This window comes from Mytilus edulis, chromosome 1 (assembly GCF_963676685.1).
Source record: "Mytilus edulis chromosome 1, xbMytEdul2.2, whole genome shotgun sequence".
Taxonomy (NCBI): domain Eukaryota; kingdom Metazoa; phylum Mollusca; class Bivalvia; order Mytilida; family Mytilidae; genus Mytilus; species Mytilus edulis.
Window position 1 is genome coordinate 42,405,297 of NC_092344.1, and position 13,858 is coordinate 42,419,154.

Sequence of the window (13,858 nt, forward strand, 5' to 3'; positions counted from 1 at the left end):
TGAGCACTCATACCACATCTTTTAATATCTATTGAACCAACCCAAAAATTGTCTAAGATTCTGTAATGAGGAGTATCTAAATTGCATTCATGCTTAACAACACATCCGTAAAATTTGAATAGCTGATGCTTTGTTTGATTTCTGCACATTTTTTTAAAACAAATTGACAAATGTTGATGCGTGTAATATATTTTGTATATAAAATAGATGTCTGTGACATATCTTAATTTCTCATTATTAAAAGTAGACAGTTTGCATACGTTGCATGCAATTTGATTTGCAATACATGCTTAATGGCAAATTATAAAATGTGAATTGTTTAGTCTCTAAGAAAAATCATAAAATTTTAATTGTAGACAGCTGAAAAGAAAAATGTGACAGAAAGTAATTTACAGAAAAAAGAAATGTATGTATTTTGTAACAGCACAAGAGTAAATTAAACACATTTTCCTGAAATTTCCTCAAAACAATTAAAATTGTTTGAATTAACACTGAAATGTACTTCTTTGGAAGAACACACATCGAATAGTATAACAGAATACAGTTGCATCTGATAGTTCTACTGACAGAAAACATGATTTTTTTTTCTTATGTACTTTAAAAAGTAAAATGAACATTGATGAACAATTTCATTAATGTGAGCTACAAGTTTATACAAAAGTTTTTGCATTTACTATACAGATAAGACGATGTGATATTGGTTGCCAATGAGACAAATATCCACCAGTGACAAAGGAAAGATCAAAGTATTGTGTCAAGAACAGATAAGCTTTTCTTACTTATAATCTATCTGTCTTTTGAAATCTTTAAAATTCATTGTGTATATTATACAGTGACAAAATTAACAGAGGAATACAAGAATACAAAGAATTTTGTTTTCATGCAATTTTGGCACCAACTATGCTTGGTGATCATAAGGAATTAGACACAGTATTCATTAAAGTGGAAGGGATATCTCCAGATAAGGAAAAACAAAAGTTAAAATTTAAAAGGTAAGTGCCATTAGAACCTTCAAGTTCAAACACTTAGTGATCTTTCAATACTATTATTAAAGGATTACTTAAGGTTTTTCTCAAAAAGATACATCAATATGAATGTTGACTGTTAAAATATTATTGGTATGGGTAATAATCAACACCTTTTGTTTCTGATAAGAGAACTTTTGTGTAAATGATTGCGTTATAATGTAGTTTTTGTATAGATTTATAATTAGCCATCAGTTTTAGAAAACTTCATCTCAATGTCAGCTTTTTTTTGCCAGATATATGGACTTACATAATTTAAAATATAAAGTGTTTTTGATTGTAAGTTTCAAATTTTCAAGGTCAACATTCAGTTCTTATAATAACTGCCATTTAACCTTGCATTTTTGATGTCATACATTTCATGAATAAGAGGGTTTCATAATTCCATCAAATAATTTTACACTTGGTTGGATTATTTGTCATAATTGTTTAAACTTACATATACTGTAATTTAAAATTGACAATGTTTGTCTTCATTTAACTTTGACAAGCTTAAAATATTCCTCTCCAAAATTTGGTGAAATCAACTCCTTATACAGTTTTTCAATTCAGGCAATACCATTAAGACATTTTGATTTGACAATTCTTGCTCGATGAGTTTTGGGTCTCTGGACATTATTTTACAACTGTTTAACACATATGACACCTTTTGAGTATTGACCTCTATTTAGACCATTTGAATTAAAGCCTTTAGACAAGGTAGCTAGGATTGTTTCATGTGTACCATACTGTACCATCTATGGGATATAATTGAGGCTTACTATGGCCTAGAAATCTTGTTTAGTACATATATACTTGTTAAAATGGATATTGCTGATGACATTAGAGTTACAATATATTGTGCTGAGGAGACCCAGACTATGTTCAAATTTTAATCAGTATACTTTTAATTTGATTATTGCCAAGTATAAGATTTCCTCTATCTATCTTTTACTTGGAGATTTGAATGTTAATAACATATATTCCAACACTTTAACAATTTTTCAAAATTTATTGACAATTGTACCAAATCACTTTATTTTTGTATACAAACAGGCTAACAGTAGGATTTAGTGAATGTAGGATGTCATTTAATAAATTTGTATGGTTTGTGGTGGTAATTTTCTTTTTTTTTACAGAGAAATAAAGGATGGCTATGCTGAGTATGAAGGAATAATTAGTATTCCAAAGGGAGACTATAAATATTACAAGGTTATTTACAATTATTATGTAGAAATAGATGGAAAAGAAGTAATAAAAGAATTTGTTCTTAATCATGGAAATAAAAGTTTAGAAGGCAGAATTTGTAGCCCTAGGGTTCTTGAGAGGAAAGGTAATTGTAAGATTATAATTGGTTCATTCATTAAGTCTTCTTTGTAATATTAAAGGTACCTTGATTATTATTATTATTTACAATATTTATATAGCGCATTATCTAATTAAAATTACTCTAAGCGCTTAAAATAAAACAATCAATGCAGTTAAAAAAAAAGAAGGTGTTAAACATTAGAACAATCCATCCAATAAGAATGAAATAAAATTTTGAAACACATATAAAAAAAACAAAAGGAACAGAAAAGTTCAAAAATAAATAATCATAATTAAAAGGCATTTTATACTACAACAATAAGAACAAAGATAAAAAGTCATTGTCAGTATAAAAAAAGTGACATGTAATCACTGAAAGCGAGTCTAAAATAATGGGTTTTCAAATTTTTCTTAAAAAGTTTGATTGAGTGTTCATGTCTTAGATGGCTAGGAAGATTGTTCCATTATGCAACTTTATCTATTGACAATAAAAGTAAGCCTTTGAAATAGATATCAGCTGCAGTTTTAGAAAAAAAAATATCAGCTATAGATACCTTAGATATTAAATCAAATAACATTCAAAACAAGGCTATAGAAAATTATTAATCTGCATAGTTTGTTCTTTACATAAACAATGTTTTTACAGGTTTGTGTCATATATATGATGGTGTAATAGAAGGAAAACCAATCAGTTCAGAGAAAGAAAAGAATCAATTGACAAGATGGCTTACCAAAAAACTTAAGAAAGTTCAAATTTGGTTAAGTAAAAGTCAATTCCAGGATTTACTGAGGAAAAATGCTGGTTTTGCTGTTGAACATTTTTTGCCAGATGTGAGGACTTTGCTTGCCAGAGGAATCCAGGGAGAAGAAATGATCGAGCAGGTCAAATGCATTATAGATGGATTAAGAGAATACTACTTCAATGTAGAAAAATTATGGTCATCAGTTGAGGATTATGAAAAATATGCTTCAGAGGTATGACTTAGAAAATGAAGGATAAGATACAAACGGACAATATCAATTATATGTTTATTTACAGTTTTCTGATCTGTCATTTAAAGTGTGGATAGGCAAATCATTTTCTTTTATTATGAAAAGTAATTTATACTAAGTCTATCAAGATGGCAGTTTTCTATTGACAGTTTGAATGCAAGTCATTTTGAGCTTTGTGAATATTTTTTATTTTGCCACTTTTCAGCACAACTGTCCCAAAGGGCAATGCCAGATATTGCTAGCAATTTTTTTGGATTGTTGTCTTCCATAGTTGTTGTAAACTTTTTCAGATATCTTCTCTTGCTTAACTAATTAACTAATTTCAACAAATCATGGGGTGAATGAACCTAATTATGGTATTTAACATAAAGTTTGCATTCAATCAGTCAACAAACATGACTGTCATGGCTAAAAATAGAACATATTGGTAAAATGCAATTTTTGGCTTATATCTCAAAAACTGAAGCTGTGATTGAGTAATTAAGACCGTAGCCAATTGGAGGTTAGAATGATCAGCTGGTCAAGATATATGAGTGAAGAAATATTCAGACAAATCAGAAAACCTGTTTTTGAGTTATTGCCCCTGAATTTTTTTGTTTCGAATTTTCAGTTCCTTGTTGTTATCTTGAATACTATTATAGAGAAAGAAAAAATTAGAACAACAAAAAATGTTCAGTAAAGTAAAATATACGAATCAGTTTAAGTTTTTCACAGAGACTATGATATTTAAACAGAAACTTGATTCTTTATCCAAGTTATTGCCCTTGAAATATGATGATAAAAAAAATATGATTTTTCCACCTAATTTTTATATGCTGTTTAAAGTATGTATTATGGTACTATTATCTGTTTATCTGTCCTTCTGTTGTCAACACTTTAGGAAAATAGCACAAAAATCTTTGACCAATTCTCTTCATGTAGGCTCCCTTTTGATTTTAGGAATTTTAGATTGTAGGTTTTTGAGTTATGGGATTTTAAAAGAATTGGCGGTTTTGCAGTTTTCAGGCTATAACTTAAAAATGCTTTTAGCAATTTTCATGAAACTTTGGGAAATTGTTTATTTATATTGACATAAGTTTCCATTTGTTATAGAAAAAAAAAAAGTTTTGAAATATTTGGACATTGTTCATAAAAAAGGGGGAATTTTCTAGTCTTTGGATAAATACTCAGAAATACTTTGAGCAGTTTTCATAAATTTTGGTGACTTGTTTACGTCTGTCTAATTAAGCTCACTTATGTTTTTTTTTAATTTCTGATATAACATTATGAAGTTATGGAACTTTATTTGTTGGAAAATAGTTGAAACTTTGATTTCACGTTTTGGATGGTTATAGAATTCTATTAGTTAAAAAATAGAAGCCACAAACTAAGTTAAACTAGAGGTAGGTTAATAATGCTATTTGAGCAGTACCAAGAGTATTTTTAGTTGATTATATAAATTCATTTAAAATAAAACGATAACAAAGACAACAACACCCATCAATTACCGCATGGTAAGAGTTTATTCTGGTCGATATGTTTTGCCAACAAGGGTGGCGTCTTCAGGACAATATTATACATGAAATCAAACAGTGAAGCACAAATTTTGCGGTTGTGTGGTTCGCCGAACAATAGAGGTTGTTATGACGACGTTATAGATATAAATAGAAAGTGAAAGTAAAATAAGAATATAGTATAGTTAAAAGTGAAAGTTAGTCAATAAAGTTATTAACGATGTGGTTAGCAGCTATTCTTACACGTCTGTGTAGTTGTTCTCATGGAGGTTATAGAAATGATGAAAGTAGATCATAAAATGTCAGTTCATTTCCAAATTGGACAACACCCCACTGGCCATCCCGTACCAATTCAACTGGCTTCGCTCCAAGGGAGGTACTGCTTCTAATTGAGTTGGTAATAGGGTGAAGTGTATGATCGCCTCAATTTTGGAGAATTGTAAATCTTGGTAGATTTGTTCATGAAAATTTACTTTGCTAATAAAGTGTCTGTGGATCAAGCTTTTCTTTATAAATATGTTTTGTGGTTCATTTAGTTTCTGGTTCCTTCCTTTTTTCTCTTTAGTAAAATGCCTGGTATTCCGAATTATTTTGACTTTATGTACTTATGTATGGTATGTTAATCTTCAGTGATGGACTACTTCTTATTTGTATGTTTCTGTTTCCAAATCTCTCCTTCTTTTTTCCTCGTATCTGGTAATTTTCGGGAACTGATCGAGAACTTTTTAAATGGTCCAGTTTTTCGTCCATGCTGGGTGGTTGTTAGGTACAACGCTAGTGTGGCAAAGGTGGATCCTGTTGGATGCAGGGGTTTACAGTAAAAAGTAAACTTGAATTTGAACAAGGTGAGCCAACACCTGAAGTGGTTATCGTGCGGTTGGGTAATAGTGGGTGGATACTTTAAGGTATTCACAGTTGTCTTTCACTATAAAAGTAAAATAAAACAATAACAAAGACAACAACAAATTCATTTAAATTATAAAGACAAAATGAACTAGCATGTGAGCAATTCAGGCTCTCAGGGGATTCTTGTTTATGACTTCTACAGATAACTTTTGTATTTTCAGTTCATTAAGAAGTTTTTGGTGGCTGCTATACAAGCTTTGACAGAAGCCAAAGATAGAAGTGATACTGCAACAATACCAAGTCTTGCAATTGCAGCCGTACTAGTTAACATAAAAGTATCATATAAAATCAATTTTGATGTGACATCAACATCAGGTTTATGTAAACTTTTGCTGCCAAAGTTGGATATGAACTGTATGAAATGTTCAGATTTAGAAGGTCTGAGGGAAATGTTTCCTAGCATGTATCAGTATGTATTTACATATTTGAATGATATTAATTAAGTTGTACCAATTATGTTAACCAACTTATTTTTGCAGATACTTTATTTCGCATTTAGCAATTTTCATGTGACTTTGTGTCAATTTTTTTTTTTTTTTTTTTTTTTATCGTCCTGAACATGCATGAAATATTTGCCACTGGACATAAAGCAACCAACAATCAATCAATCAATCATTTTTTGTTATGTAATTATATAAGAGGAGAACAAAGTGCCACATATTCATGATGATTATTTTTGTGTTATTTTTCTACTTGAGAAAGTAGCAAGTATTTGTTGATTTACAGTATCATCACAATGTGCAGAAATCTCTTAAATTATTTAGTTATTTTAATAAGATACTGAGAGGCAGGAAACTTGTCTGTCCAGTGCCAACAAATAAATCCCTTAATGAATCTACCATCATTTGAATTGAATATTGTACCCAGATGAAAATTATGTTATAATATTTAAATTTGTAGTACAAATGTAAATTCAAAGGATATTCATCAAAATTTTAACTCATTTGAAAGTCTGTGTGACATTTGATAATTTTTTTAGCTTAACAAACATGAAAGGTTACGTTACAGTTTTGATAATATATATATTGTCACTGGGCTTCTAAAATGTCGTATATGACTTTTTTGGCTAAAAATACTTTTTGACACAAATGGTCTGGGCGGGAGGAAATCTTTGGTATTACAAAATAGCATACAGTTAGACCAATCAAAGGTCAAAGTTTTTATTTCACTGCTATTTACACAAATGTTCAAGTTCACATACGACATTTTGGAAGCATGCATTTTGCCAAAATTTTCAAAGCCTGTTTGTGAGATATTTTTTTCTTGAAAAATTTATAATTTACAACATTTTAGAAGCCCAGCGACGATATATATGTTTTCAATTATTTGGAAGGGGAGATAACTTCATACAGTCAAATACTTTAAATTCTTAATCAAACAAGGTTTAGGGATTTTCTTTCTCATTTGTTAATTGGATTATTATTTTTTGATATCTGAAGATGTGGCAGTTGTATGAAATATTTTTCCCTTTCTGCTTTGCTTCTTTCATTAAAAATATGTACAATTTATTTTGTAGGGATGTGAAAAGAAAATTACTTTCAATGGTAAAATACTTGTTACGTAATGGTACAAGCTCTTGTTGGTTATACTGCATTCCACTTCTGCATTTCCTTGATGGAAGATATCAGCCTTATCAAGTTGCCACTCCAGAAGTAAATCATTATGATGACCCTCCCAGATGGTGGGGAAATGAATTTTTCAAGACAGAGTTAAATACCTTTAAATCAAAGTATAGGTGAGAGGCATTAAAATTATAGAGATGATAACTGGTAATTTATTTATATTAGGTGAGGAGAATGAAACGAATATATATTTAACTAAATTGAAAGAAAGGCCAGTGTGAGATTTGGCTACCACCAAGCATCCTTCAGCTGTTGTTCCTGGGCCAGGATTTACTTTAAAAAAAAACCACATCTACTCTGAAACCATAGGACCCAAATTTGGATTGCATCATTCTTAGATTATCAACGTTAGAAGTTGCATCTGATGAGCTGGTATTTTGAACCCCATGGAAAATTTACCCTCTATAGACCTCAGATTTTCAATTTGTCATAGTTATTCCAACTACTTTATATGGTGATAATGCATGATGGTAGGAATAAAACATTTAAGAAAAGTTTAAATTTATTTTTCATTTTTAGGTTAGCATCTCCTGATTATTTCAAATCTTGAATTCCTGCCTGACTTTAGTTTAAATATGTTCATCTTATGAATAAGATAGAAAATAGAAAAGGGGAATATGTAAAAGAGACAACAACTGGACCAAAGAGCAGATAGCAGACCATGACCACCAATGGGTTTTCAACGCAGCTAGAAAATCCGGTACCCAGAGGTTACCAGGGCCTCAGGTTGCCCCTAAATAAAAGTGTGTACAAGTTCAGTGAAGATGGACGTCATACTAAACGCCAAAACAAATAACTGAATTAAGATTAGAAATTATACAAGACTAACAAAGGGCAGAGACTCCTGACTTGGGACAGCCACAAAAATGCAGCAGGGTTTAAACAAGTTTTGTGAGATCTCAGCCCTCCCCTATACCTATAGTTCATACTTTTATCTGGAGACACTTTCTAAACTATGGTGTATGACAACAAAAATCTGCAGCAATGGAGAGAAAGGATATATGGGTTAGACTGCATTTATAACTAAAACTTAATAGATGTCATACACCTCAGCTTGCACCTTTGGATCCTCTAAGTACTGTTTAAACTGTTTTAAAATACTGAAACTTCACATTTTTAGTAATTCAGTATTAATTATATTTGACCATGAAACTGAAAGCTATTTTAGAATATTTTTTTACAGTATTCCAAAAGAAATACTTAGAGTCATTCAGCCATATTTTAAATTGGACTTCCTATTACCAAGGACATATGTAGCCTCTCTGAACTATCAGCAGATAATGGTCCTAGAAGAGAAGGATGTTTTCCCAGACATTATCCTTGGTGCTATATATTACTTTATAGATACAGAAAAAAAGGATCCTAATGATAATTTTGTTTATGTAAGTCTAACAGCATTGCATTTGGCTATAAATATTTGTAAGGCTTAAGAATCATGTTTCAGGTAGACTTAAGTTTTGATCTTTTTTTCTCTAACTATTGATAAATACTGATAAGAAAGATGATAAGATCATAACCAAAGGTTACAATGAAAAATGTATACTTAAAAAAAAAAATAGACAACTCTGTATTGACAAAAGAAACAGTATTTTACAAACAGTTTGCAATGCTTGAGAGATGAAACTCTGAAAACTTGAGGTCAACTCAGGCACCTAGGAAAAGTTGATTACGTAACATCCATCACCTTACTCATATTTCTGCCAATTATACAAAAAATATTGATGTTGAAATCAGCTTTTTAAACTGATCAACTTGTGAAGGTATTAGCTCATTGCTAGTGAATGTGTGGTTTTTAGTATGAAGTTGCAGTTTAATAAGATTTATTCTTACTGTCCAATTTCAGTAAGGTTGATAAAACATTGTATCAAATTAGTACTGTAAAAAGACAAATGTTTACAATAATTAAAAATATAGGAGATACTTCCCCTTGTGAGGTACTGTAATGACTGTACTGTACTTCTTAACTTTCAATTTTGTAAACATAATGTGAAAGCTTAAAATATTAATAATTTATCATATTTTTGTAGAATAAACAACAGGCCCTGTCAAAGGTTTTGTCTAGATTAAGAAGTTTAGATTGCAGCAAGTAAGTATTACTGGTTAGGGAGAGAATCAGTTTACATAGGCACTAAATGAATGGAATAAATTTGTTTATGTCCTAAAAAAGATACAGGTAATTATAATGTGTTATTTACTGGGGTTTTCTATACTGTGGATTCATTATTATTCGTGGGATACCAATTTTCTTCGTTTTCGTTTTAAATATTCAATGAATCACAAATGTGCTATTGGGTTGTATACAGATACTTAGAGGAACTACAAAATCAAATTTCCATGAAAATGCAAAATTTCCTTGATCCACGAAAATTAATACCCACGAAAATAAATGAATCCACAGTATCGGCCATTGTAAAGAATCAAGATTTTATGCATTTCCCCAAAGACCCTTATTTTCAAGGACAATTAAATCATCAATACAGTTCATCGAGATCTATTACAGGGTCAATACAGAAATAGACAGTTCAAAACACTTTGATAAATTGATTATTCTTTTATCATTAAACAGTGATGAATATGCAGGAAATCCTATTTGAACTTAACCCTTATCATGCAGAGACTGTTATATGATGGACTTACCCAAAGTCCCAAACTTAAACGTTATTTGGCTTCAATGGCTCTCTTTACCTTTAGAGATCAACTTGAGGCTATATATTTTCATGTTTCTCATGTTTGAGCACAAATACAAACTTGGAAATTGAAACTAAATAAAAATGTTTTTTCTTGAGGAGTGGGTTTCCTTTGGGTGGCATATCAGAGGCATGAAAGGTTTAAACAATAGTGTAAACCCTGCAGGAATATAACTACTAACAATGTTTATTATTGAAATTCACTTAGTGAATGATTAATTCATGTTGCAGGTCAAGTTGAAAAAAATCATGAAATTTCAGATTTATGGTGCAAATGACCTTCTTTAGATAGGGACTATGTGGGCATGTCACGTCAATCAACTCATATCTGCCGTAATGCAATTTTAATGTTATCGACATTGATAACATCCTTACATCCTGAAATTAGTTGCCGTTCTCTAGCTTAAAAACTTGTTCATGTACACAATGCTTATAAACTACCAAACAGATAACAAGTTCTAACTTGGAATTTCATCAATTTCACCATTCTTAGTTATTTCCATCGATAAATGGAAAAATTTGTGAAAATGCCATTTCTGCAATAGCTATTACTCAATTTATTTCACTTGACTGGGCGGAGTTTATCCAGGTCGCTCATATAAATAAACAAGTCCATCTATAGATAGGATACACTAATCAATGCATTGTCCAGTCATTCTTTTGTAAATTCCTTTTGAAGACACTGATAGCTGATTAAAAATCAGTAATAACTATAACGGCAATCATCGTAATCACACACCTTTTTAAATCGACTGTCCTCATGCAAATTAAAACGTAAGCTCCACCCAATCAGTTGAAATAACATTGGTAATACACAGAAATCAAAACCTCTATGATAGGTTTAGATTAGAAAATTGACTCATGCATATTTACAAATGGGACTGGAAGGCAACTGTGTCTCATATTAGATATTTTTCTTTCATTTATTTCAATATCTGATTTGAATAAAATATTTTTTTCAAGAAATGGTATTGCCTTACAAAATCGATGATAGAGTTTTGTTTGATGCAAAACATGCATGTCTTAGTATTAAATTTTTTTTATGATCATGTTTTGTAGGATGGAAGTACTTGAAATTGCTAGAAGAGCTTGCAGTATAGGAGCTAATATTTTAGATTTGTGCTCACGAATTGAAATCAATGACAGTGTTTTGCACACAAGGCTTTGTGTAGCAGCTGCAGAAACATTGTTCAACTGTATCCACCTGGTGGAGAACTGTGTTACTTTAAAAGGGACAGAAAAAACTGATGATATACATACAGTTCTTCTTCAGATGTATCAGGAAAATATAACAAAAAAGTTGGAGGTGATGAAGTATTTATGTTCACAGGAGCAATGGTTGATGGTACATTTGTAATTTATATTTTAGTAAAATTAGAAGTATTATTTAAGGTAGACCATTCAGATTGCAATTTGCTCAGAAAAATCATCAGCTGTTGTCATGTAAAATTTGCACCATGTTTTTATCAAATATTTTTGAAATGTCAATCACGTTCATTAGATATGATGTTTTTCACTTTGATAGAGGAATTGAAAATGTATAAAAAAAACACTAATGTCTTATGATTGCACTCAAGGATCCGGAAATTTTTTCACCTAATTTCGGTCATTTTCATACAACTTAAAAGTTGATACCCCTTTTCAAAAGATGATTGCCAAAATCACATTACTGCATGAGACTCATTATGAGTATGCTCATACTCGATCGTCATGTTCGTAGCATCAACAAACTTGTTTCACAGTTGCATCGCATTTACTTCATGATTTGTCCTACCATTTTCCAAAAATCGATCAAGGGCAATTAAGGGAAGGCAGCAGTTTAAAAATAAAATGATTTTAATGACTCAAAACGATAATATTCTCAGTTATCGCTTACGTTTCTTTCGTTTCTGAAGTCAAAATTCAAACCGGATGTACTGCGACAATACTAAAACGAACAATTCCGGACTCATTACCGGGATTAGTTTTGTTTATCCAAATCACAGGAAATCATCGGCTTTTTAATATTTTATCTTTAATAGTGTAAGAATATTAATTAAAGTAGTTTGGCTTTATTTAGGATGAAATCATTTAAAATTTACGATTAATTGTCTAAATCTGTGGAAGAGAATTTCAAGCATGCGTATTTCAAAGTAAACAAAGCATGTGTGTTAGAAGTAAAAAAAAAAAAAAATTCTACAAAATTAAATCAAGTTTTAATTTGATTTTAAATCATAATTGACAATTGTCTGACTTGTTGAGTAATTGAATATTGAAGCCAGTTGGTATGGAATTTTTATTTCTTTATAATAATAGTTTGGAGCTTGTGATTAATTGCCAGGTGTGAATTACAATGAATTAAAAACACAGGTAAAGAGATTAGCAATCATTATCCAATAGTTGTTAGGAGGGCCCTCAGGATTATAACACTTTATTGGAGTGGCAGTTTAATTACTGGAAGTCGATAACTAAACAAAAATATGTTCAAAATGGCGATTTTGAAAGTCAATCTCAACGAAATGACCGAAATTATTAATGTAGAAAAATAAAATTTGACCTAAATCCCAATTAAAAGTTTAGGACATTATAGTTTCAGTTTAGGACATGACTGGCAAATATGACCGTTTCCGGACCCTTGATTGCACTGTATAATCCGAAACTTTCACGTTATACCTGACCATTTTAAAATGCTTTGAAAATCACATTAGCCAAATCTTCTTTATAAGAAGGTACATTATATGTCAATTGTGGATACTTTGATCCATTCAATGATCAGTAGCTTCTAAGATGATATTTTTTGCAGGATAATACTGTAAATTCAGAAATTATTGCGATTTTTGTAAAATAAGCAAATATGCGAGATTAATTATTGTCAGGAAAATCTGCATACAGATATATGAATCAGATATTAGAATGCAAGTTCTTATTATTGTGAAACTCACTCAGTCGTACTACTGTGGATTCATTATTATTCGTTGTATACCAATTTTCGTGGATTTCGTGGGTACAGGTGAACCACGAAATCAAATGTTCAACGAATAACAAATTTATTATAGGCTTATCTGCAAAGTTTTACAAAACCACGAAATAAAATTTCCACGAACATGCAAGTTTTTCTCAATCCACGAAAATTGATATCCACGAAAATAAATGAATCCACAGTATTCGCATTAATAAAAACCTCACAATAATTTCTGAATTTACAGTATTTAAATATTTTTAATACTAAGCATATTTTTTGCATATACAATATTTTAGCTCTGGAATGATGCTCTAAAGATGAATATACCAAGTGGAAAAGTATATGAATGCTTCAACAAACATGCACAATCACAATTGGATCACGTTCTCAGTCAAATGGTAATTTTAAAGATAAGATTGTGCTAGTTTACAACAAAATGAATAAATTAAAAAGAACAAATTTGGTCAATGTCAATCAGAGAGTAACTAACAACAAAAAATTAATAGATAAGTATAATATGAGTTAAGTTATTTTATAGTTTCTATTATTTTTCCTTTCGTGTAATGATATTCTACAAAATTCTTGCTGCATGAGACACAGGGATGATAATATTGTGGCAATGAATAATGTACTAGAAATTGTTTGTGCTGGTTAACCCATGTCATGTTCCAACACAGATGCCTTAAATTTGCTTAGTAAAGTTCCCTTTTGGCATATGACATGTGCCTTCCATTTAAATTTGTGGTTCAACATCAGATCAAAACTGCACAGTGTAAATATCTCAAAAGATTTTTCTCTTTTATATTGGTATATAGTATCAGTGCAAGGTATTCATATGTATCAGACAGAGTTTACCTGACTTTGGCCTCTATCATGGACCTCTGACCAACCTCTTTTATTATAT

At 30.6% G+C, this 13,858-nt stretch overlaps 1 protein-coding gene across 1 annotated transcript in view; it reads left to right on the forward strand.

Annotated features, from left to right (window-relative positions):
* LOC139516239 (E3 ubiquitin-protein ligase rnf213-alpha-like) overlaps window positions 1-13,858 on the forward strand; it is a 152,110-nt gene that overhangs the window by 13,301 nt on the left and 124,951 nt on the right. The window contains exons 6-15 of the mRNA XM_071306268.1: window positions 357-406; window positions 834-992; window positions 2,144-2,337; window positions 2,959-3,287; window positions 5,866-6,113; window positions 7,221-7,439; window positions 8,510-8,708; window positions 9,354-9,412; window positions 11,073-11,358; window positions 13,251-13,352. Of these exons, the coding sequence (XP_071162369.1) occupies window positions 357-406; window positions 834-992; window positions 2,144-2,337; window positions 2,959-3,287; window positions 5,866-6,113; window positions 7,221-7,439; window positions 8,510-8,708; window positions 9,354-9,412; window positions 11,073-11,358; window positions 13,251-13,352 (1,845 nt within the window). The remainder of the gene's footprint in view (window positions 1-356; window positions 407-833; window positions 993-2,143; window positions 2,338-2,958; window positions 3,288-5,865; window positions 6,114-7,220; window positions 7,440-8,509; window positions 8,709-9,353; window positions 9,413-11,072; window positions 11,359-13,250; window positions 13,353-13,858) is intronic.